Raw genomic sequence first — 22,166 nt, forward strand, 5'->3', positions numbered from 1 at the left:
TATCCAGGCGACTTACCTTTCTTATCTGATGATTGAACAAGCGATGAAAGGATTCATTTATTCATGTTTTTGCTTTGTTTACCGTCTCACCTCCTCTTTAGTAAACGTAAGTAAAACTGTTCAAAAGCCAAATAAAGAGTTATATCATCTGGTTATAAAAACTCTAATCCTGCATTTATTGTTGGACACTTGTAACCTTGATGCACATATTTTTACATTTATTTGAGATATCGCTAGAAAAATAATGTATGGACATGATATTTAGTCTGACATGAGGTCCTTCCAAATCCAACGATCATAACTTCAAATTACAGAGTTTTTATCTAATAATTCAGTGCTCCTCCAACTGCACTACTGAGAACAAAACACAAATAATATGCTATTGACAGCGACAACTTAAAAACTTTTAATAGTGAGAGTCTTGATAATTGAGGATAAACGGTCATCGGACATGAAAAGGTTGAAAAATTCTGATTTATATTCATAAACAAGCTTAATAGTACGTACAAACACAAATATTCACTGAACATTCACAAAACCTTGCTTGACTGACACAAGGCCTTAAACAACTATTTAATTAGCATTTAAAGAAAATGGAAATATGCAAGTCACATGCAACATAGACCACATAGATTTATTCTCACTAAATACGTAATCTTACTAGATATATTTTAAGACAACATGTAATGCCCTTTCATTTAGATGATATACTGTATTATATCCAACACTAACTGCACTTTCTCGTAAGCTTGTTACAAGCCACAAGCTTAATTGTAAGTTGTACAATACCCTTCTAAAACAGCAAAACTAGGTTACAACAAAGAGGAGGGGACAGTTTTCTGAACAAACCTTAGGGTATAGTGGGGCAGTAGTAAAAGGATTAACATGATAACAGGAAAGCACATGTGTAGAAATACTGTTTGTCTGATAAAGTGTTCTAAATAGAAAGCCTGAGCTGCTCAGGGTTTCAAAACATCGTGAGGTGGAGCATTTTTGAACATCTCGCCTTTTTTCGTGATATGCTCAAAAAACTCTGCCGTGTGTATCCCGTGATTATCTATCATTATGTGTCATCTGATACGAATGTGGATTCAAATGCAGATTTGCAACATTCTCATTTATCAAAATAAGACAGACAGAGGTCTGTGCAGCCTTGGAGGAGGTATGTTTCAGTTTGTTATCTCACTAGAAATGGGATTTTCTTATAGCATCCACAGCTACATCTGCAGGGTTCACTTGAAATACAGAAGGATTTGTGTAAAGTCACTACAATAATCACAGTTTGTGTTTCCCAACCTTCTTGGATGTGGAGAAATCAGTGGCTGTTTGGCAGGTAGCAAGACTTTTCTCATTCAAGAGAGAGAAATTGGCAGGCGTTCGGCAGAAGGGTTGGGCAGGATGTTAAAACTAATCCTCAACCCTCAGGCAAAGTATGCATAGAGAAACACGTTAATGCTGACCAGCAGGATTGCATTGACACAGCAGAACCTGGACCAGAACACACTCTCTCTGACAGTGGGGACTCTGGGAGGTGGAGTCTCCTCTGACCGTGCTGCTGCCATACACAGTCCTGCCGCGCGACCACACGCCGACCGCCGAGTCGGCTCAGAGCCTGAAACAAGAGCAGACAAAAGATGTTACTCAAATACTAATAACCGCAGGATCAGCAGGCCTGTTTGGGTGACTGTCTATCACATCATGGATGATTTTATTCTTACCCTGGGAGCTACGGTGGCTGACAGTAGACACTTTCTGTAGAGGAATTTCTCTTGGAGGCTCCTCCTCAGTCAGAGTCCACCAGGTGAGGTTAACCAGCTGGAAGAGTAGAACCTATGACTTAGTATAATGTATTGCTAGCAATTCAAAACATCGACACCACTCTGTAAATATGATGTTCTATACATTTCAGTGTGATTCAATTTGATCCTTGAGTTCATTCTGAACAATAATTCTCCATCTGAGAAAACATATCTATATTTTCATGCAACAAAATTCATTTTAATCCAAATGTCTGCATGTATTCTAACATTTACAACTGTGATTAGTTAGTTAGTCATAGAAATCTGCCTGTGTTTTAGAGTTTTAGCTGATTCTCTTGAAACATGTTGGAACAGGCTATTTCATAAGAAAAGGCTGCTGTTTGCATTTTGAGTTCACCCACGGGCCTGAACAATGGTGAACAGATGTGACGAACGGCACGCTGCTTTTAACGAGACTAGAAATATGAATCATATAGGATGTATGTGTTTCTGTTGTGTAAGCGACAATAGGTCTTCTGTACTGTCAGATTGTGCCCTTAAGTTGTTGATCTTTTGGACTTAGAGAGGCACGGCCTGTTTGATCAACCCTCAGATAAAGCCTATTTAACTCTGATTCACCTCTTGTTTTAATGCAAGTAGATAGCATAACAACAGCAACCTACTTACATAAGCTTTTTGTTTTATTATTTATTTGCTGTATCGAAGTGTGCACACCTGTTCTTGGCTGGGCGGCGGTGTGAGCAGTGATACTACAGCAACCACGATAGCGGTTAGCCCACACAGCAGGATGGCGAAATGTAGGTAGTGGACGCTGCGCAGCACTGCTGGGGCCGAGTCCACAACGCCACATCTGGGAGGAGTGAAGGCAAACTCCAGGACCATCCTACACACGCCCACCACCAGGCCCACCATCAGGCCCCAGAATGCACCCTAAACACATATGCGCACACACACACACACACACACACACACACACACACACACACACACACACACACACACACACACACACACACACACACACACACACACACACACACACACACACACACACACACACACACACACACACACACACACACACACACACACACACACACACACACACACACACACACACACACACAGGTTATACTACCTTCATATCAGTATACCAGTAACAGTAAAATTCTTGGAGTGGCATCCCTGGATCGCACTTGGGTGTGTTCAACACTCTTACTTTCCCACAAAGATAACCTGTCAACGTTGTGTCAATTGAGCACACACGCGTGCAGTGAGACAAATAACACAGTCTTCTTCTCTCTTCAACCTTCAGGAAGGAATGTGATCCGTGCGGTTCAACTTCACACACACTAAAATAATCATCTTGTCACATGGCTCAAAGCAAACACTTCTTATCTTTTTTTTCTCACTTTCCCTATTCTGTCTGAGACATGGTATGACTCTTTGAGACAAGCACATGCTACTGGCAGGATACTGAAATAAAAATTCCTCAGACGAATACATCATCAAACATCACATGTGCGTGATATAATGACATCAATTACAGGTTTTATATGAGTTAGACTTGCAGCTCTGGTTCAAAGACAGACACACGTCATGTTCCCGTATAAAAAGGTTAATATTTGCTCTCTATACAGTGTCAGACTGTTGTCAGCGTGTGACACATCCTGTGCAGTTACATGTTCCCTTTGACCCCATGAGTCAACATTATTAAGATTCCTACAGCGATATGCTCACTGCGTTTGTATGAACAAATATAACAACCTAGCACCTCGTGTTTAACAGTACCATTGACCCTTCTCAATAACTTTTAAAAGGCAAAAAAAGTTAAATGGTAACAGACGGCTGTGACATTTTGAACGCCCTCTGGTAAGCATGGTTTGGTCTTTCGCAGGTCTAAAGACATCAGAGCATACAGGTTTAAACTGGGCTGGATTTCATGTCAATTTGAAGTTCTTTTGACATCTAGATTTTTTTTCAACCATATTTCAATTACTATAATAAAAGGTACGTATGCAAGTATTACTGTTTAAACAAAACTAACAAGCTTATATAGCTACGCTAGAAGCTCTGTGAGTCTGTACTGAGGTAAGAACAGGACAGATTTGACAAAAGTCATTACAATTCATCCTTATGGATCCTTTAGCAGTTGTTGTGATATTTCAGTCTGGACTAAAGTGTTGGGCCGACAAACTGACGGAGCAATATTGCTTTCTAGCTACAAGCATTGGCTTAAAAACATTTTATGTAACGGAGATGTTTCTTAACCAGCAAATATCCAAACACGTGTTTGCTGGGCCGCTGCCAAACCATGTTGTAACTCCTAGTAAATGCTAACACATTGTGGTAAAAGTAAAGTCAATAGATTCTGTGCAGCTTCATTCAAGGTTTGAAACATATGGAAAGGGTGAGAAGCCCCATTCATTCTGAAAAACCTGAGAAAATCCTCTTTGTTTTACAACTGAAACGGTGAGTCCACAGAGAGCAGACACACCCCGGAACCGCTCTATCAAAACAAGGATTCAGTGTTGGCTATCCCGGGGGACTGGTCTTTACTTGCAGTGGAAATATGTTTCAACCCTCTTTTATATACAGCCTATGGTTTTCAACCCACATATTATTAGCTCTGGGTCCATATTGCAGCAGTGCTATCTGTCTTATCTCTCTCTGTTTATCTTTAACTTCTAATAATCACACTTTCACCTCACATCCACTGTGTTATCAGCTGTAAACAATCACATTCATTTGTTCAAGTGAAAGAGCATGCACATCCCAAAGAGGAACAAATAAACAATGTGAATGACACACACACAAACACACACATATTATGTGCACACACTTGGATTCTACCCAAAGTAGGGTGTGATGTTGGCAGCTGGATCCCATGTGAGGCTAATAAAACCATGCACCGCACTACAGTGTAGGAGAAAGGAGCACTCAGGAAAAACTCAAAACTCCGGGAAGTTCTAATGAATACGCTGTTGTCGTGAACAGAGTAAACTTTGAATTGAGTTTGGATATGTACAGTACACACAGATATGTATGTTTCCTGTGTTTGTTGCAAAGTAAAATCGTGTGTCTTTGAAATAGTTCCAAAAGTGTCCGTAGAATGAGATTTAATTCTGTTCCTTTTTCTTATTTTTATAAACTACTGGCGAACTTGTATGTTCCTCATCATAATTACTGCAGTAATTATAAGTTGTGTACTGTTTAAGTCCAAATTTCAATTATATATATTTAATATACGTATATGTGCTTTGAACGGTTCATAAGCAATTTGAAGACGTAATTGGACTGTGGAAACCAAAAACAAGATATCAACAAATGAATCAAAAATAAAACTTTAAGTTAAGCATCCCAAACTAGCTTCAAATGGACCCTTGGCAGACTTGTGTTACCTGCTCGTTGGTCCTCTTCCAGAAGACAGCCATAGTGAAGATGGCAGTGACGGGCGGAGCGAGGTAGCTGGTCACTGACTGGATGTAAACGTAGAGCTGACCGCTATTGGCCGACTGGAGGATGGGGATCCACACCACACTCACCACCACCAAGATCACAGTCACGATCCTGGAAAAAACACATACAGCTCGTCTCTTTCAAATTCTATGCAAACCAGCTTCCCTTTTCTTTGTTGACGCTGGTATTTAAAAATAGTTCCCCCTAGACTGCATAATCACCAGCTTCCTTGTTTAAAGCTATAGTGTGTAACTTTTTCATATAAAGGAATGTTAGTTATACACATTCAAGACATTACCAAACGAGTTGACACAACGTTGATAAGCCTATCAGCTCCACAAAACTCTCTCTGCATTTACAAATTGGTGTCGCCCCCCGCCTGAGAAATATTTCAGTTGTTGTTGTTTATTTCACTGCTAAGAAAAACCCTGGAGATACACCAGGAGGACTAAAATCCATGCACGATCACAGAAGGCTTGCCTCGTGTAGATGCTCCAATTGTCTTGTAATTAATCAGAATTTACTCATGGGGGCAACATAAGTTACGCACTGTAGCTTTAAAAGTCTTGGCTCAAAGTCCCTTTGAATGTGAGTGTCGCACCTGCCCACCAGTAGCAGCTCTTTCTCTGAGGCCCGTGGGCGATGCTTCTTCCAGATGTCGATGGTGAAGAGGGTGGAGCTGCTGTTAAAGATGGACGTCAGCGATGACATCAGAGCGGCCATCATCACCGCTATCATTAGTCCCCGCAAGCCTGTAACACACAGACACACACAGGTGAACACGTGCATGCTGGTAGTAAGTTAAATAAATTATGGTTAAGATGTTGGAAATGAGAGAGCAGTTATTGTTCTCACCGCTGGGCATGAGCTCAATGACTAGTTTGGGAAAGGCAATGTTGGAGCATCCCACCTCGGCTCCACACACTCGCACACACTCCTCTGGATCCACACATCCCACGGTGTCTGAAATATGTCACAGGTCAGTACCACACAGAGGTGGAATACACAAACAAATATTCAACTCAGACAGAATTCATCTTCCTTTGCTCTCATGAAGCATGAAGTACATTCTACATACATACATACAATTCTATTGACAGGCAGACACTGTGACCACCATCTATTACATTATCCATTCAACATATATTCTTTTTGACTACCTGTTTTGTTTACAATTTACAGAAACACTTGCAGGCAATGCAATATCTACTCCTCCTACACAATATTTTGTGGAGAAAAACATGCATAGTTTTATTTGTATAATTCTACACACTCCTATAGTTACTAAATGTTTTTGTAACTTTAAGTGACTTTAAATAATTAAAACATCCCCCCTTTTAGGGTGCCCTTAGCTCAGTTGGTAGGGCGTCCCCCCCATGGGCCTCGGCCAGCTGCGGACCCGGGTTCGATTCCAGCCCGTGGTTGTACTCTGCATGTCACTCCCCTCTCTGCCCCATTTCAACTCTGTCTCTACAGTCTACACACTATCAAAAAAGCATAAAAATGCCAAAAAAATATCTTAAAAAAAAACTTCCCCCCTTTTATCATGCACAGTGAAATAATATTTACATGTACAAAAAGACAAAAACCTTTGCAGCACCACCCTGCTCTATACCATAATAAATACTCACATATACCATCACCATAGAACATCAGGCTTATAAAGAAAAGTCTACACTTCATTAGGACAGTTGCCCAACAAAACAAAAGAAGTATTAAACCTAAAAGCCTACCACACTAATTGTATCATTATCATATTAGGCTACTTATGCTATACAGCTACATAACTAGGCTAGCTATATCACTGCCTACAAATGAAAAATAAAATGTAAACTATAAATGTAATAACCTAGCCATATAGTGACAGTAAACGTATCATAATATTGTAGCCTACTTTATTAGGCCTACATTGTAGCAATAGGCTACAACACTGTCAGGAGGGTGGAGTTTAATGCCTCTCTTTCCTATCCTAACCAACTACCGGACACTCCGCCTTTCAGCCCCCGGTAACAGGGCTTCCGTAGCCGAATTCCAGACACAGACACAAACCGGTGACTCCACACTGTGTCCTGGACCTCGATTAACTTTCTGTCTGGTGTGGAGTTTGAATAGAAAACTGCCGTAAACAGACGTGAGCTCGGACCAAAGCGAAAGCTGAAACCCAAACACGCCTTGCTGGAGATATTTACGCCTTTTTGAACTCAAAAGCTGCCATTTTTGGGGGGATTCGAAACAACATAGCGTGTGTTTTGTTCAAACTTCAGCGCTACAACAAAAGAAGAAGATAAGTGAATCGTCAGCAGCAAGACTCAGTCTGAGTCACGCGCCGTTACAACACGTTTTACGAGGATTAAGGAGTTATTTCTCTATCTCCGCTTCGGTTTGACTTACTGGCAGACACACACTCATCCACCCAGACTGCTGCTGTCTGCCTCTGTGCCTTCTGGGCTGGAGCAGCTGAGCCGGGCCGCCGCTGGAGTTGGCTGGCCCCTGTCAGGTGAAGGCGTGTCGCAGGGCGGGGGAGCTTTGTACCAACAGCACCTGCGTGTGTGTGCCATCTGTGTCTATGTGTGTGTCTGTGTGTGTAACCAGAGAGCTGGACTGAGCCCGAGCCTATCGGTTAAGAAACTTTTTTCTACCAGTGTTTATTCTCATGGGAAAATAATTTCTCAACCGGACGGATCTACCCCCCCCCCCCCCCTCTCTCTCGGACCACGGGTCACGCGGTCGCATCATGGACCCTAATGACAGATAGCACCTTTGCGAGGTTTGACCCTTCGTATTGACGTGTAGAAACTGGGTCAGGGTCTCAGTACTTAACTATTTATTGCCCAGTGGGTCCACTGAGGTCATGGCTTTGTCTCAGGTCCAGTGTCTGGACGACCACAACGTCAACTGGCGCGTGAGCGAGAGCAAACCGGAGTTTTTCTACAGCGAGGACCAGCGGCGGGCGGTCGAGGCGCTCATCGCCAAGGGGCGCGATGCGTTCATGGACTACATCCGCGAGAGTGGCGTCCGGGAGTTCCTCTCGGAGCAGGAGCTGGAGCGGATCGCTCACTCTGCGGAGGCCTACAGGCCCGGGCACGAGCATCACCAGCCGCCAGACACCCTGGGGAACCTCACCCCGGGGTCCCATGAGGAAGCGGGAGACGGGGAGGTGTCGCTGGAGTACTGGCCAGACCGGTCTGAGGCCTCAGTGGCAGAGCTGGATCTTGGCTGGCCCGACGCCGCTTCATACCGAGGGGTCACGCGCGTGACCGTGCACACACAACCTCCGGCCGATGGCTCCACGCACATCAAGGAGGTGGTGCGCAAGAGCATTGCGATGGCACAGAAGGTAGGAAGTGAAGATGATGAGTGCAGTGATGACGATCATAATGCAGTGTCAGTGATGATGAAAGTTCAGGGGATCTCCAGCGAAGTTAACAGGAAATAAATAGGCCTACCCATAGTAAACATGAAACAAACCAATGGACAAATGTAGACTAGGTTTAATCTAGGCTACATATGTAGTCTATTGGCTGTCTTTCTGTATGCCTAGTTGATCATCTTCTATATTTTCTTTTAAGGTTTATATTTGGCTCCTCCATTTGGCTTAGGCCAATTGTTAATGTGTTGTTCCAAACACATTTTAAAATACAATCAATTCAAACACACCAAACTATAGAGGCTCAAAATGAACCACATAAGTCAACACACCAGTTAGTCCTCAACAAAAACTCAGCACACAATCATGGTTCTAGCATTTCTCCACAAACTAAACTACAATGTAATGCTTGTCTTGATACAGGACAACCCATATGCCTCGCAAAGGTTAGAAGTTGATTAATTGATAAACATTAGCTTTAACACCAAGTTTAAAAAAATTATTTTGTTGTTACTGATTATAAGCTGTGTATATTTTGGTTTTGGACTGTTGGTTGGATAAAACAAGCCAGTTATAAGATGTCACTGTGGTTTAAGAGAAATTATAAAGGGCATGTTTCACTGCTCTCTGACATATTATAGAAAAACATTGATATATGAATTGAGAAAATCAGGTTTGACTTCCTTAGCTGTTTTCTCCATTCACACTGTTGACAGATATACCGTTTCCCCTCTCTTCTCTCAAACTCCCACATGCACACCACAAAGACACAAGACTGAACTTGGCACGCCAGTGGTGAAACATGCTCTGACGTCAGCAGATATTTGAAATGCCAGTGCCCTATATATCACTTTTACCTCTCGCGTACAAATGTGCTGGCACATGCCCAAATAGTAGATCCCTAGAGGCTTGTCTTATTTTTTGACCCAAAGAAAGAAAGAAAAAACGTTTTCACTGCTTGGAAGACGCTGCAGGGCAAACACATCCAGACACACTCATTTCCCCATTGCCGCTGTTAAGCTGAACTAAGTTTAATTAAATGTTGTTGTAAAATGTTGTACCCTCTCACGCTTTACTTACTATAGCTTTTTCTGGAGATTTTATCTTGTTCAGCTTATTCACTAAATTGTCAGACTTTGGGAGAGCAGTTCTGCAGTAAACTGGGTCAAGTGAAGAGTGAATAGACAGTGCTGTGCTGGTTGAACACACTCTCCAGACACTTCACACTTTGTCACCACCCTGCAAAGCACTCTTTGTGTCCTGCAGTCTCATTATGGGGACATGCATGTAGAGAACTGATAGAATATTCTGCGTCTACGCAGGGTTTAATTCACTCTTTTCATGCAGTTCCCACGAGTGTCCAGCTTCCTTTGAGAAGTTAATGGGTGTGATGTTGTTGATAAGAGCGGCTTAAATGGAACCCACCCTCACAGACCAGGATACATTAACCTTCCGTTGTTTCCTCTCTCTCTCTGTTTGTGTGTGTGTCTGCCTGTTTTTGTGTGTGTGTGTGTGTGTGTGTGTGTCTGTCTGCCTGTTTTTGTGTGTGTGTGTTTGTTTGTTTAGATGATAGCTGTGGTGATGGATGCGTTTACAGACGTGGATATCTTTCGGGACCTGATGGATGCCGCCTACAGACGCAAAATTGCTGTATATATAATCCTTGACACGGCGGCAGTCCCCTGCTTTCTTTCCATGTGTGGGAGAGCTGATATGCACCGTGGTCACATAAAGGTATGTATACAGGCACGAACACACCCAGATGATGTTTTGATAAACTGGGGGGGATGAGCTAGCTGGATAGATGGCTACTCTTGATAAGTATATAATAATATTTGAATATATTTACAAAAACATACATATGTAGAGCGATAGAAACAAATAATAAGTATATTATTATACAACAGGAATATTTAGAAAGTAGGGCAAATGTTTGAGGTAGGTGTGACAAGTTTTTGCCCTCAGGACTTGCTAATGTGCATGCACAGGCTAGTTGATGGCTGCAAATAGAATCTCGTATCTGAACGGGTCCAGGCACTTCCAGAAGATAGTGTCTTACATTGGAGCTTTTCTAAACATTCTGGACTGGAGGCCAAAAAGACACTTTCCCGCCTGTTCTGCAGGCAACTAGATTAACCGAGCACACGCTCTCACTTTACTTTTCTGTATCGTGCCTCTCTTTCATTTCTCACTCTTCCTTCCTCACAGCTTTAACCGCCAGATTTCCCCTTCTCTTTCAACTGCTTTCTTATCTGCCGTCTCCGCTGTTAGAAAGAGCATTTTACGACCCCTGTACTTCGCGTCTCATGTGAGTTTTTTTTTGCACAGGACACTTACGTACGAGGTAACATTCGGCCTGGAGCCACACCCTTATCACAAGACTAAAGACAAACACCGCAGGGTGTGTCCTGCGCACGCATTGATCATGACACAGACATGCATGCTCTAACCTGTACAGTCAGCCATCACCATTATTTTGCAGCCTTTATTTATCCTTTGTTCACCAATATCCTTCCTCAGTCACATCAACACTAAATCCCCCAAGGGCCTATCTTTACCTAACTCTTTGTGTGTGTGTGTGTGTGTGTGTGTGTGTGTGTGTGTGTGTGTGTGTGTGTGTGTGTGTGTGTGTGTGTGTGTGTGTGTGTGTGTGTGTGTGTGTGTGTGTGTGTGTGTGTGTGTGTGTGTGTGTGTGTGTGTGTGTGTGTGTGTGTGTGTGTGTGTGTGTGTGTGTGTGTGTGTGTGTGTGCAGAATATGCGTGTACGCTGCTGTGGAGGCGTGGAGTTCTTCGCGCGGTCTGCAAAGAAGGTGCATGGAAAACTGAGCCAGAAGTTCCTCCTGGTAGATGGAGACAGAGCCATCTCTGGTTCATACAGGTGAGCAGTGTGTTCTGAGTGTGTGTGTATTCTGTGTATTTTTGAAAGTTGCCCTAATCAATATGTTTTATAACAACATGGATTAAGAGACAACCCCACAGAAAATGATCGTAGAATTCTGCACTTGTTTTCCCACGCTCTCATCCAGTTTCACCCAGTTCCTGCAGTGAGTTGCGAAAATGCTTAAGAAAATACACTGTTAGCCAAATTGTTCACCATAACTTAACAAGATGATATGTCAATTTTGAGTTTTTGCCCAGCGACCCAGTAGCCCAAAAATAAATTAAAACCATGTGTGGAATACGCTGGGACTAATAACATTGTTCCAATACAGACTTTTTTCCCTCGGCATTGCTGCACCATTAACTAAAGTGTTGTTGCAGCAATGCCAATTCTTATTTCAGAAAATTACGCAAATCTTCCACTATTAAAAAAGCTTCACCTCAACATGTACAGAGGTTTGGGTCACCGTTATTGTCATCTGCAGTTATCTATCCACCAGTATATCTGTATGTTGTGATTGCTGTCAAGAGACTGTATCCCCGGGAGTTGAAGAGAAAGTGTGAAAAATAATCACACGATCAAAGATCATACTACTGTATGAAGCGTAAATACAGGGTACAATGGCTGGTGTAATGATTAACCTATGCATTGGGTTTGCTCAGTAGGAGTGACGTTAGAGAGTTCAAACAGGGCAAACATAACCTGGGATCGGTTGTGGGCACAATCATTTATGTTTCCATTCTCTGTGTTATTCCAGCTTCACCTGGTCCTCATCTCGTTTGGACCGAAACCTCATCACTGTGATCACAGGACAGGCAGTGGAGACCTTCGACCTGCAGTTTCGTGAACTTTTCCTCACGTCCAGAGGTGTGTCCCTCAACAAGGTTCCCATGGTAGATGAACCCATCCCTGACGTGGTCCCTCAGGCGGCCCCTGTTCCTGTGTCCGCTGCTGTTGCTAGGAAGCTCATCAATCCCAAATATGCCCTCGTTGCCACGGGAAACTACACAAGTCCCAATTCCTCTGCGGATAATTCCGTCAAAAAGAATCCCAACGGCCTAAGAATTCCCCAGCCACGTCTCAGGCGTGTTGTCGAAGAGCCGGCTGTACATCCGGCGTTAGCAAATATGGAGAAAGCGTATCTGATCCCCTACCTGCCCACCTGGCCGGAGCCAGACCCGCCAAAGGACGTGATTGGATTTATAAATATCAGGGATGACAAGCGAGCCCATCAGGTGCACTTACAGAGGTCGGAGAGGTTCGAGACCAGCCAGGCTATACGCTTCAGCACACCACTCACGCTACCAGCACAGACTGAGAACCCTGCTGTGGGTAAAGAGGCAAATGCTGCAGTAAGAACAGAGAATCCCCCTGGGAATACAAGTACAGACGCCCCCACTCCTACTCCTGTGAATCCAACGGACAAACAGCAAACACACACAGCTCCAAAGATAGACCAAGCTGATGCAACAGATTCTGGAGAGCCTCCAGAGCAACCGAACACACCTGTAGCACAGGAGAGACCCAAACCCAATGCACACACTCCTTCATCCACTTCCAATGTTACTGCTGATTCAGAGTCAACAGACAATGTCAAAGAAACTCCACAAGAGACTCCACAAACGGTAGCCCCTCCTGTTCCCAAGCGCCGCACACTGCAGTTAGTCATAGACCCCGCCCCCTCAGAGCAGCCTGGCGTCCAACCACATGTCACTCTGATGAAAATGGACCAATCGGAAAGTGTGGATGACTCTGAGATAACCGAGGAAGAGCTGCCGCCGGACCTCGGCCTCACAACGTCAAAAGACGACGGCGGGGACTCTGGCAGCAACGATGATGACGACGACAGCCTAGACAGCACCAAGGTCCTGTGTGACCGAGCAGCCAATGAGGATCCTTCTAGCGCGTCCACCGCATCGGAAGAGGAGTTTTATGACGGTTCCCAGCAAGAGGCCAGAGATCCACTGACCAATGGAGTGACCACAGGGTCAGGCCGCGGGCATCGCCATGGAGACGGGGTCAACATGATGGCCCGCCTCTCCCAGAGTATGCTGGATCTCCGGGAGCCCAAAAGCTCAGAGGATAGCGCTAACCTCATCCGCCAATCACAGCAGCTCCGCAGAAAGGACCATCCCTCACCGCATAGGCACATAGGACAGGTGAGCACCCAGTAGAAATGAGCTCACTGTCTCCAAGTCTTAAATAAATAATTATTCAATTGAGAAAAAATCGAGGACGAGAAATTAATATTTCAACGTCATTTATCAAGTAAAAATGCCATGTTTTTCTTCTTCTAAATGGTGAGAACCTGCTGTTTTCATATCATTTCAAGCTGTAAATGTTTTGGTTTTCAGATAGAGGACATTAATATGTGGGTTTAAGTAAATCGTGTTGTTGTTGCTGACTATTTTATGACATTTTAAAGATTAGTTGTTAATGTCATGATTGTTAGTTGCAGCCCAAGATAACACTGACGAGTAGATGTTGACACAGTGCTTGTCTAAACTTTTAAATAGTTTTTTTAGTTATCAATCACTGACAAAAGAAGAGTGCAGTGGTTCCAGGAAATAACGTTTCAGCATGGTCCAGTGACACTGGAAAGATAGAGCGTCATTTCACACGCACATTTATACCAATCCTTCAAAAAATGGGCGTGTTTCACTATTTTCAAAGCAAGCCACAACGTGCTTACAGTAAACATGTCATACCTCTTTCCCAATTAAACGGTGTGTGTGTGCTATTTTTCTTTTTACCCACATGTGTTTACACGCACCTGGATAAAGAGCTCGGCTGATCATGCCAGGAAGGATGATGAAGATAAAGGGCAGCATTTTCAGATAGGCAGCCAGGATTGATGCTCCTTTCACATGACTCATGTTCTTAGCAGACAGGGACCGTTGTACAATCACCTACACAAACAAACACAATAGATACAAATAATAGTTACAATTTAATTAATATAGCATTTTTCAAAAGACATTAAAGCAAGAAAGGTGTACTATAGGAGATAAAGATAAGATTAAGATAAAATGAAGTTAAAATAACTTGTGCTGTAAAAGAGAAAATACAATTGAAATGTGTTTTTAGGAGAGAGGCTACAAGGTTGGAAATATAGTCAATATGCACCTCCATCATTAAAACGCACAAGCAATCCCTGTAAAATTGCTTAAACTGTTTTTTTTTATATAATTTACGAATTAAATCTGTAATATTATGAGGGGTCTTGCTATGTTGTATAGACCCAGATATTAATCAAGAAAGCAATATTTTAATCAGGGTGTAATAAAAGCATTGATTAGTTTCAGTGTTTTGCAAAAAAAAAAAAACGAATAACCAACATTTGGATATTTTGACTAAATAATTCACAGTTGGAAAACTTGAAAAAGAACAATTTTTTGGTTTAAAAAATATATATTACAGTGATACTGTTGCTATTGTGAATATTCTTCATGTTTCAAAAGATGAGGAAACCATTTTCGGACACTGTTTTTACTGACTTTTACCCTATTTTTCATCAAGCTCTCACACTGCAGACTTCTGGTATAAGGCTGAATGTTTACAGAGAGGAAAGTGTGAGGAAATATGACTGAAAATCTACGCTTATCTGATATAACTATAGGAAGTTCTGATTTAACTTCTGTAAGGCAGACCTGTAGTTTTTCAATCAATGGAGAAGTATATCTTGGAATCATCTGCATAAAAATTAAATATTTGAGCATTTAGGTGGAGAGAATAGTAAAGGACCGAGGACGGATCCCTGTGGTACTCCATGTGCCAAAATGGATAATTCAGGAGTTATAGTCGCCTGTAGTTGCAGACACCATGTGCAACTCCTCTGGCCTCCACGATGTCCTAATCATTTCCCTGTGCTTCGTCTCTCTGTCTAGTTGTTCCAGACTTCAAAACCTTCAGGTCATGATTCAAGACTGACAGGAGCCAAAGTAGTCATTGCCAAACCAGGAAGTCATCACCGCCCCACCCGATCAACTGGCCCTGTGATTGGAGGACACCGTTACTGGCAGGGTCAAACACTGCACCCTGATTCGGCTCAGCAGCGTTCAGACGCACGCTCCAGCCGGTCGCCGCGGCGCCACAGCCCGGGTTACAAGAAGACGGACCAGACCGGGCCGCAGCCGCCAACCAACAGTGCGGGGTTGCTAGGAGTATCTTTCTCAAAGCTGAGCAATTTAAGACACTTAAGGGCACGAGGTGGATCATCGCAGAAGAAAACGCCTCAAAACAACAAGGCTGCGAGGTAGAACTGTCCAACAGTGCAGGTACACAAGGAGGAATGTTGTTCAGAAAAAGGTGACTCTTCATTATGCATATCATTTCCTGTTCCCTGAGGGTCAACATGCAATAACTTTTCAATTGGTGGTATTTTTTGACTATGTCAACAACAGTTGACTGTTTGATTGATGATTTGTTTTCAGAAGAATTGTCTGTAGGTGAATGACATCACCTTCAAATCCAAGTCTTCCTAGTTAAGGACTTCTGATTGGATGTTTTTTTCATAGTGTCTGGTCAATAACGAAATTTAGATGTGGATAATAATAAAAAACAGATTTTATTTTCAAACGATTGTACGTAATTAGAACATACTTAGGAATATTATATTACATTTCCACCAAGTCTGTCCTGACAAAACGCCAATAACCTTTACACCTTGCACCTTTAACAGACACAGATGTACCAAAGGGGGTCAGCTGTGATAGTCTTTTCTGCCAAAGCAGGCACTTCAGTATTGTAAACAATTGTTTGAAAAGTTATTTCTAAATTACCTCAACTGATTTTCTTCATCAGAATTTTGAAGTCTGATGTTTTTGCATATCTAACCAACACAGATGACTTGTGACGTGTAAAGAGCAGCCGATAATGTCTCTCCGCTGTAATATATACGATACCACTGGGAGTGGTTACAGATGGTACTAGGGTGGTGCTACTGTGTTGGTTGCTTTTACATTATCAGCAGATGTACTGGATTTCCTGTGAAGATGTAGAGAACTGGTATATATGCAATTGTAATCACTGATGTGGGACCAAGGGGGAATGCTGTAAATAAAAAGACAGATTGTTGCTGATGAGATCTATTGTTGCCTCTAAAAACTCTACAACAGTTGAGATTGTGCATTAGTATAGAGAGGGATTTTTAAGTATGCCTGCTTGTGCCAGTAGGCTGCATATAAATATAATTGTAGCTTTTAGGTTCCTCAAGGTTTTTTTTTAAGCCTAGGGTTTGGCAAAGTAACCAGCAGGGTAACAGGGTAGAGTTTAAACTTATTTACTTGTGGGGGGGGGGGCAAAAAGTATGAACAAAACCACACACATTGTACATCTACATTGACCTTGGAAAGAAGTCAAAAATAGTTGATCAGGAACTTAATAGCTATTGTGGAGATTTTGTATTTTCTTGTACTTATTAAAGGGATAGAACAAAGGTAATTACTAAAACTTTGTGTTGGAAACATTATTACATTTTACATTTTGCAGAAATATCCTTGTTCAACTTTGATTCTTACTAACTGTAGTTTAGCGAACACAGGTATTCAATGCAACGGATAGTTTACCAACATTTTGGAAGTGCTAACTTTCTGTTTAATTTCCCAATATGCTGTATAAACAGACAACAGGACTCAAGTACAGCGTTTCACTTCAATGGACTGTAGGTAGGGCATTTGTGCCCTTCCTCTAGTAGCCATTAGAGGAACTGCATTATTGAGACACGTCTGCAGCAGCGGTGGTTTCTGCTTGTCTTTTCCTGTGTGTGTGTGTGTGTGTGTGTGTGTGTGTGTGTGTGTGTGTGTGTGTGTGTGTGTGTGTGTGTGTGTGTGTGTGTGTGTGTGTGTGTGTGTGTGTGTGTGTGTGTGTGTGTGTGTGTGTGTGTGTGTGTGTGTGTGTGTGTGTGTGTGTGTGTGTGTGTGTGTGTGTGTGTGTGTGTGTGTGTGTGTGTGTGTGTGTGTGTGTGTGTGTGTGTGTGTGTGTGTGTGTGTGTGTGTGTGTGTGTGTGTGTGTAGGTACCTGGTCAGAGCACCAGTACCATGTTGCCAGTATGGTTAGCCCCAGAGTCATGCCGGGCCAGGGCAGGTCTCCGGTGACGGCGTCTCTGAACAGGTGCATGGCGTCCTCACGTGGCAGGTGGCAGGTACTGTTGGGAATGATCTTACTGGGCACTGCCATGCTGTATACACGCTCCAGGTTGCCGTAGCCACCAATCTTGTTGAATGCTGTGGACAGGTAACCAACGACTCATCACTAAACAATTCTTTCTCAAAATAACTGCAGTTGTTTATCATTTATGATAACTGCACAAACCAGTGATTGTTAGGATGATCGCTCCTATAATCATGACGAATGTCTGTAGAGTGTCAGTGTAGATGACAGCAGCAAGACCACCTGAAAGGAAGTGATTCTTTAAATTTCAGCTGACAACATTTCAGTATATATATATTTTTTAAACTGGAGATTAATAATACTTTAAATTGTGTATATACGTGTGCGGTTGTTTGTGTACCTGCAATAGTGTAGAGAGCAGTGACCACCAGCATGAGGACAGTGGACAGGTAGAGGTTCCAGCCCAGACACACCTGGATAAACAAGGCTCCAGAATACAAGTCAGTCTGGGGAGCCAAACGCAATGTGTGTCAACAATGTGAGCAAAGATTTAATCTCATAGCAGGTGATGTCACTAAATGGTGGGAAATGCCAAAGAAAGCAAACAGTGTGTCATTGTCGTACTGATATCTTTGTGAAGATGGACAACAGAAGTGAGAGGACAGCCATGTAGGTTCTGATCCTCTCTCCTCCGAAACGACGGCCCAGGTACTCTGGCATTGTCACGATCTGAAGACACACATTTAAACATAATTAACACAACACAGCTACTGAAAGCAAACTGAAAGAGCTTTGGACATTCCCTTTTTTCTCCTTTAAAAAGATTGATGTGCAAACAGATATGTCCTGTGTTATTAAAAGACAGTTGTGTGTGTGCGTGTGCGTGTGCGTGTGTGTGTGTGTGTGTGTTTATGTATTGTGACACCCTGTTCGGGAATTTTCTAAGGCAGGGAATGCTGCTTAGGAAAATGTCTCATGGCACCCAAATGTACCTGATTAACAAGCTGATAGTCACCCTGTGTGTGTGTGTGTGTGCGTGTGCGTGTGCGTGTGTGTGTGTGTGTGTGTGTGTGTGTGTGTGAGAACTAACCCCTGAGGAGATGTAGACGGGTACAAATACCCAGGCGAGGGCCAGCAACACATAGGTGGCCTGAAAGAGGGAATGAAAGGAGACGGAAAGAGGACACAGAGGTTTGACCAGATTGTCCAGTGCAGTCGCCCCCGGAGAAAAAGATAGGTCAAACTTGTATCTTGTTTGATGCTCTGCTAACTCGCGTGCAGGCCTTTTGTACTGTCACTTTGGAATGCCACATGTATTGTCTATGCAACTCCTAAAACAGTCGGGTGGCATTTGTATCTTTCTGCTGCTGCCCCCTGCAGAGGGATGCCTGCAACAACTGATGTAGGAAGTTGAAGCACAAATGCCCACTGCAAAAGAACGCCTTTTTTATTCGAACAGTTCTGTTCAAAGAAGTTATTAGATTAAACTGTTAGAAATGAGTTATTATTAGTTATGGTTTGTTGTCACATTTAACATGTGAAATAATATTTGTGTTAGCTCTGCTTCATTTCAGTCAATCATGTGTTTAGTTAATCATAATAGAAAATGTCACTCACGTTCCATTCAAAGCCGGCGACAGCGATTCCACCGGCTGCCCCAGTCCCAGCCAGACCAATGAACAAACCTGAGCCTTCTGAACTGGCAAAGAGAGACGCTCCAATCTGTGCACACCAGTCATGGAAAAAGGATTCACATCTTTCAAGAAAAAATGCCGTTGTAGAAATACTCCTGAATTTGTCATCCTACTTGATTCAAAGTATTCGCAGTAAAAAGGAGCAAAGGAAAAATATTGTTTTTAGGGTCACAGGATAACTGTGAAGGGTTGTGAGACAATGAATGGGGCAAGAAAGAAGAAGAAGGAAAACAAATTCAAATAAACATACTGTATTTCTATGAATGTGTTGGACTTTTTCATCTTTAGGGCTAAGACAGTTATTTAGATGAAGTCATCTTGAGAATCGCATGTTGGTGGAACTGATAACAACTCACATCGGACCCAACAAGACATTGCTTTCTTAATGGGTTGCAAGAGCAAGAAGTTGAGAACAGCTGAATTTAATCTTCAAAAATGTATTGTATTTTATAAACTCATTTTAAATGTGAACTATTAATATGAAAGTTAACAAGTGGGAGATGTAAAAGAGTAAAAAGGACAATATTTGTATCTGAAATGTAGTGGAGAACATGCCCAAGGCTGTAAAATAATTGACAATCAAATCCAAGACTACTGATATTTGCAACCAAGCACTGCTATTTGATGAGTTTATCAGACAAAGTTCCAACAAACTATACAGGCTTGAGAAACTTCTCTTTGTTTTTTTTCCATTCAACCACATCATCAGTGTTACACATATCAGACACTCACCGGCCACCAGGCCATGTCGCGTCCAGCCAAGAAATATCCGCTCAGAGTATTCCTGCTCACCCTGCATGATGACTGACATGAGAAAAACTGTTACACACCATCATCCACACACACACCTAAACTTTACATGCACACAGGCTGAAAAACACTCTCACCCAGATGCCCACAGCGAGGTTGAGAAGAAAGTAGATGACTATGACGATAATGTCAGAGAAGCTGAAGGACTGAGACAGGGCGTAGAAGTTGACGGTGGAGTTAGGCATCCTCAGTGTTCACTGCGACTCGCACACACACTTAAAATACACACACTTCTTGTTCTGTCCGTTTCCTAGGGCCCCCCCACAAACACACACACAAAGACACCTGTTGACCCTAACCCTTACTCCTGTGCAGCTCTCTCATAATTGAACGCTGTAGATATACTTTGCAAACACCCTAAACACCAAGAATAACACATAACACCCCCTAAAGACTTGAAAACAACACATGGAACACAATCATACACACACACATACACACACAGTCCAAACACACAAGTCAGCCCTTGGTAAAAGTCCCCTTCTCTGCTGAACCACCAGCTCCGTCTCTGCTGTTACCAAAAGCCTGACAGAGGGTGTTTCGTGGTTGTGCGAAGAGGGCCGTCCCCTTGGTTGAATTGATGATTAAACACATCACCTTAATGTGGCACGTACAGCGCTGACACACACGCTGTGCTATGGGGATAATGGAGTGTGTGGTGTGGGCGAGCAGTGGAGTACAGCAGATGCTCATGTGGACTACAGTCCACATGATGTACACACACACACACACACACACACACACACACACACACACACACACACACATAAGGTCAATCATTAGCAATGACAAGTTTATAATCATTAGCGTCTTAACAAACAAACATCTGCCGGTAAGTGCTAAGTTGGGGAAGTAAAAGTTTGTGAGAGAGAAACAGACTTTTCTAAACTGTTTATAGTTTAATTCATTAAATATAACTTTCATGAAGGAAACTACAAGTATACAGGTCCTTCTCATATAATTAGCATATTGTGATAAAGTTGATTATTTTCCATAATGTAATGATAATAATTGAACTTTCATATATTTTACTCTAAACGAGCTCTTAACCTAATCATCTGAATCAACTAATTAACTCTAAACACCTGCAAAAGATTCCTGAGGCTTTTAAAAACTCCCAGCCTGGTTCATTACTCAAAACCGCAATCATGGGTAAGACTGCCGACCTGACTGCTGTCCAGAAGGCCATCATTGACACCCTCAAGCAAGAGGGTAAGACACAGAAAGACATTTCTGAGCGAATAGGCTGTTCCCAGAGTGCTGTATCAAGGCACCTCAGTGGGAAGTCTGTGGGAAGGAAAAAGTGTGGCAGAAAATGCTGCACAACCAGAAGAGGTGACCGGACCCTGAGGAGGATTGTGGAGAAGGGCCGATTCCAGACCTTGGGGGACCTGCGGAAGCAGTGGACTGAGTCTGGAGTAGAAACATCCAGAGCCACCGTGCACAGGCGTGTGCAGGAAATGGGCAACAGGTGCCGCATTCCCCAGGTCAAGCCACTTTTGAACCAGAAACAGCGGCAGAAGCGCCTGACCTGGGCTACAGAGAAGCAGCACTGGACTGTTGCTCAGTGGTCCAAAGTACTTTTTTCGGATGAAAGCAAATTTTGCATGTCATTCGGAAATCAAGGTGCCAGAGTCTGGAGGAAGACTGGGGAGAAGGAAATGCCAAAATGCCTGAAGTCCAGTGTCAAGTACCCACAGTCAGTGATGGTCTGGGGTGCCATGTCAGCTGCTCGTGTTGGTCCACTGTGTTTTATCAAAGGCAGGGTCAATGCAGCTAACTATCAGGAGAGTTCAGCACTTCATGCTTCCATCTGCTGAAAAGCTTTATGGAGATGAAGATTTCATTTTTCAACAAGACCTGGCACCTGCTCACAGTGCCAAAACCACTGGTAAATGGTTTACTGACCATGGTATTACTGTGCTCAATTGGCCTGCCAACTCTCCTGACCTGAACCCCATAGAGAATCTGTGGGATATTGTGAAGAGGAAGTTGAGAGACACCAGACCCAACACTGTGGATGAGCTTAACAGCCCCACTGAGTAATTGTGTGTGACATTTAAATTCGAGAAACACTTTGAAAGT

At 42.9% G+C, this 22,166-nt stretch overlaps 2 protein-coding genes across 2 annotated transcripts; one reads left to right on the forward strand and one right to left on the reverse strand.

Moving 5' to 3' along the window:
• Positions 1-693: 693 nt before the first annotated feature.
• slc5a10 (solute carrier family 5 member 10) lies at positions 694-20,266 on the reverse strand (the record flags this gene model as incomplete). Its single annotated transcript, XM_080029069.1, has 15 exons — positions 694-1,612; positions 1,719-1,815; positions 2,475-2,690; positions 5,162-5,330; positions 5,821-5,971; positions 6,075-6,182; positions 14,240-14,375; positions 17,485-17,690; positions 17,779-17,859; positions 17,978-18,083; positions 18,202-18,306; positions 18,668-18,727; positions 19,195-19,299; positions 20,004-20,075; positions 20,159-20,266. 15 exons carry the CDS (start codon positions 20,264-20,266, stop codon positions 1,422-1,424), a joined length of 1,911 nt encoding a protein of 636 aa, XP_079885195.1. The 3' UTR covers positions 694-1,421.
• fam83gb (family with sequence similarity 83 member Gb) lies at positions 7,243-16,764 on the forward strand. Its single transcript, XM_080029068.1, has 5 exons — positions 7,243-8,556; positions 10,153-10,320; positions 11,339-11,463; positions 12,224-13,625; positions 15,354-16,764. Exons 1-5 carry the CDS (start codon positions 8,071-8,073, stop codon positions 15,723-15,725), a joined length of 2,553 nt encoding a protein of 850 aa, XP_079885194.1. The 5' UTR covers positions 7,243-8,070; the 3' UTR covers positions 15,726-16,764.
• Positions 20,267-22,166: the final 1,900 nt, after the last annotated feature.

Source organism: Ammodytes marinus (assembly GCF_949987685.1).
Source record: "Ammodytes marinus genome assembly, chromosome: 6".
Classification (NCBI taxonomy): domain Eukaryota; kingdom Metazoa; phylum Chordata; class Actinopteri; order Uranoscopiformes; family Ammodytidae; genus Ammodytes; species Ammodytes marinus.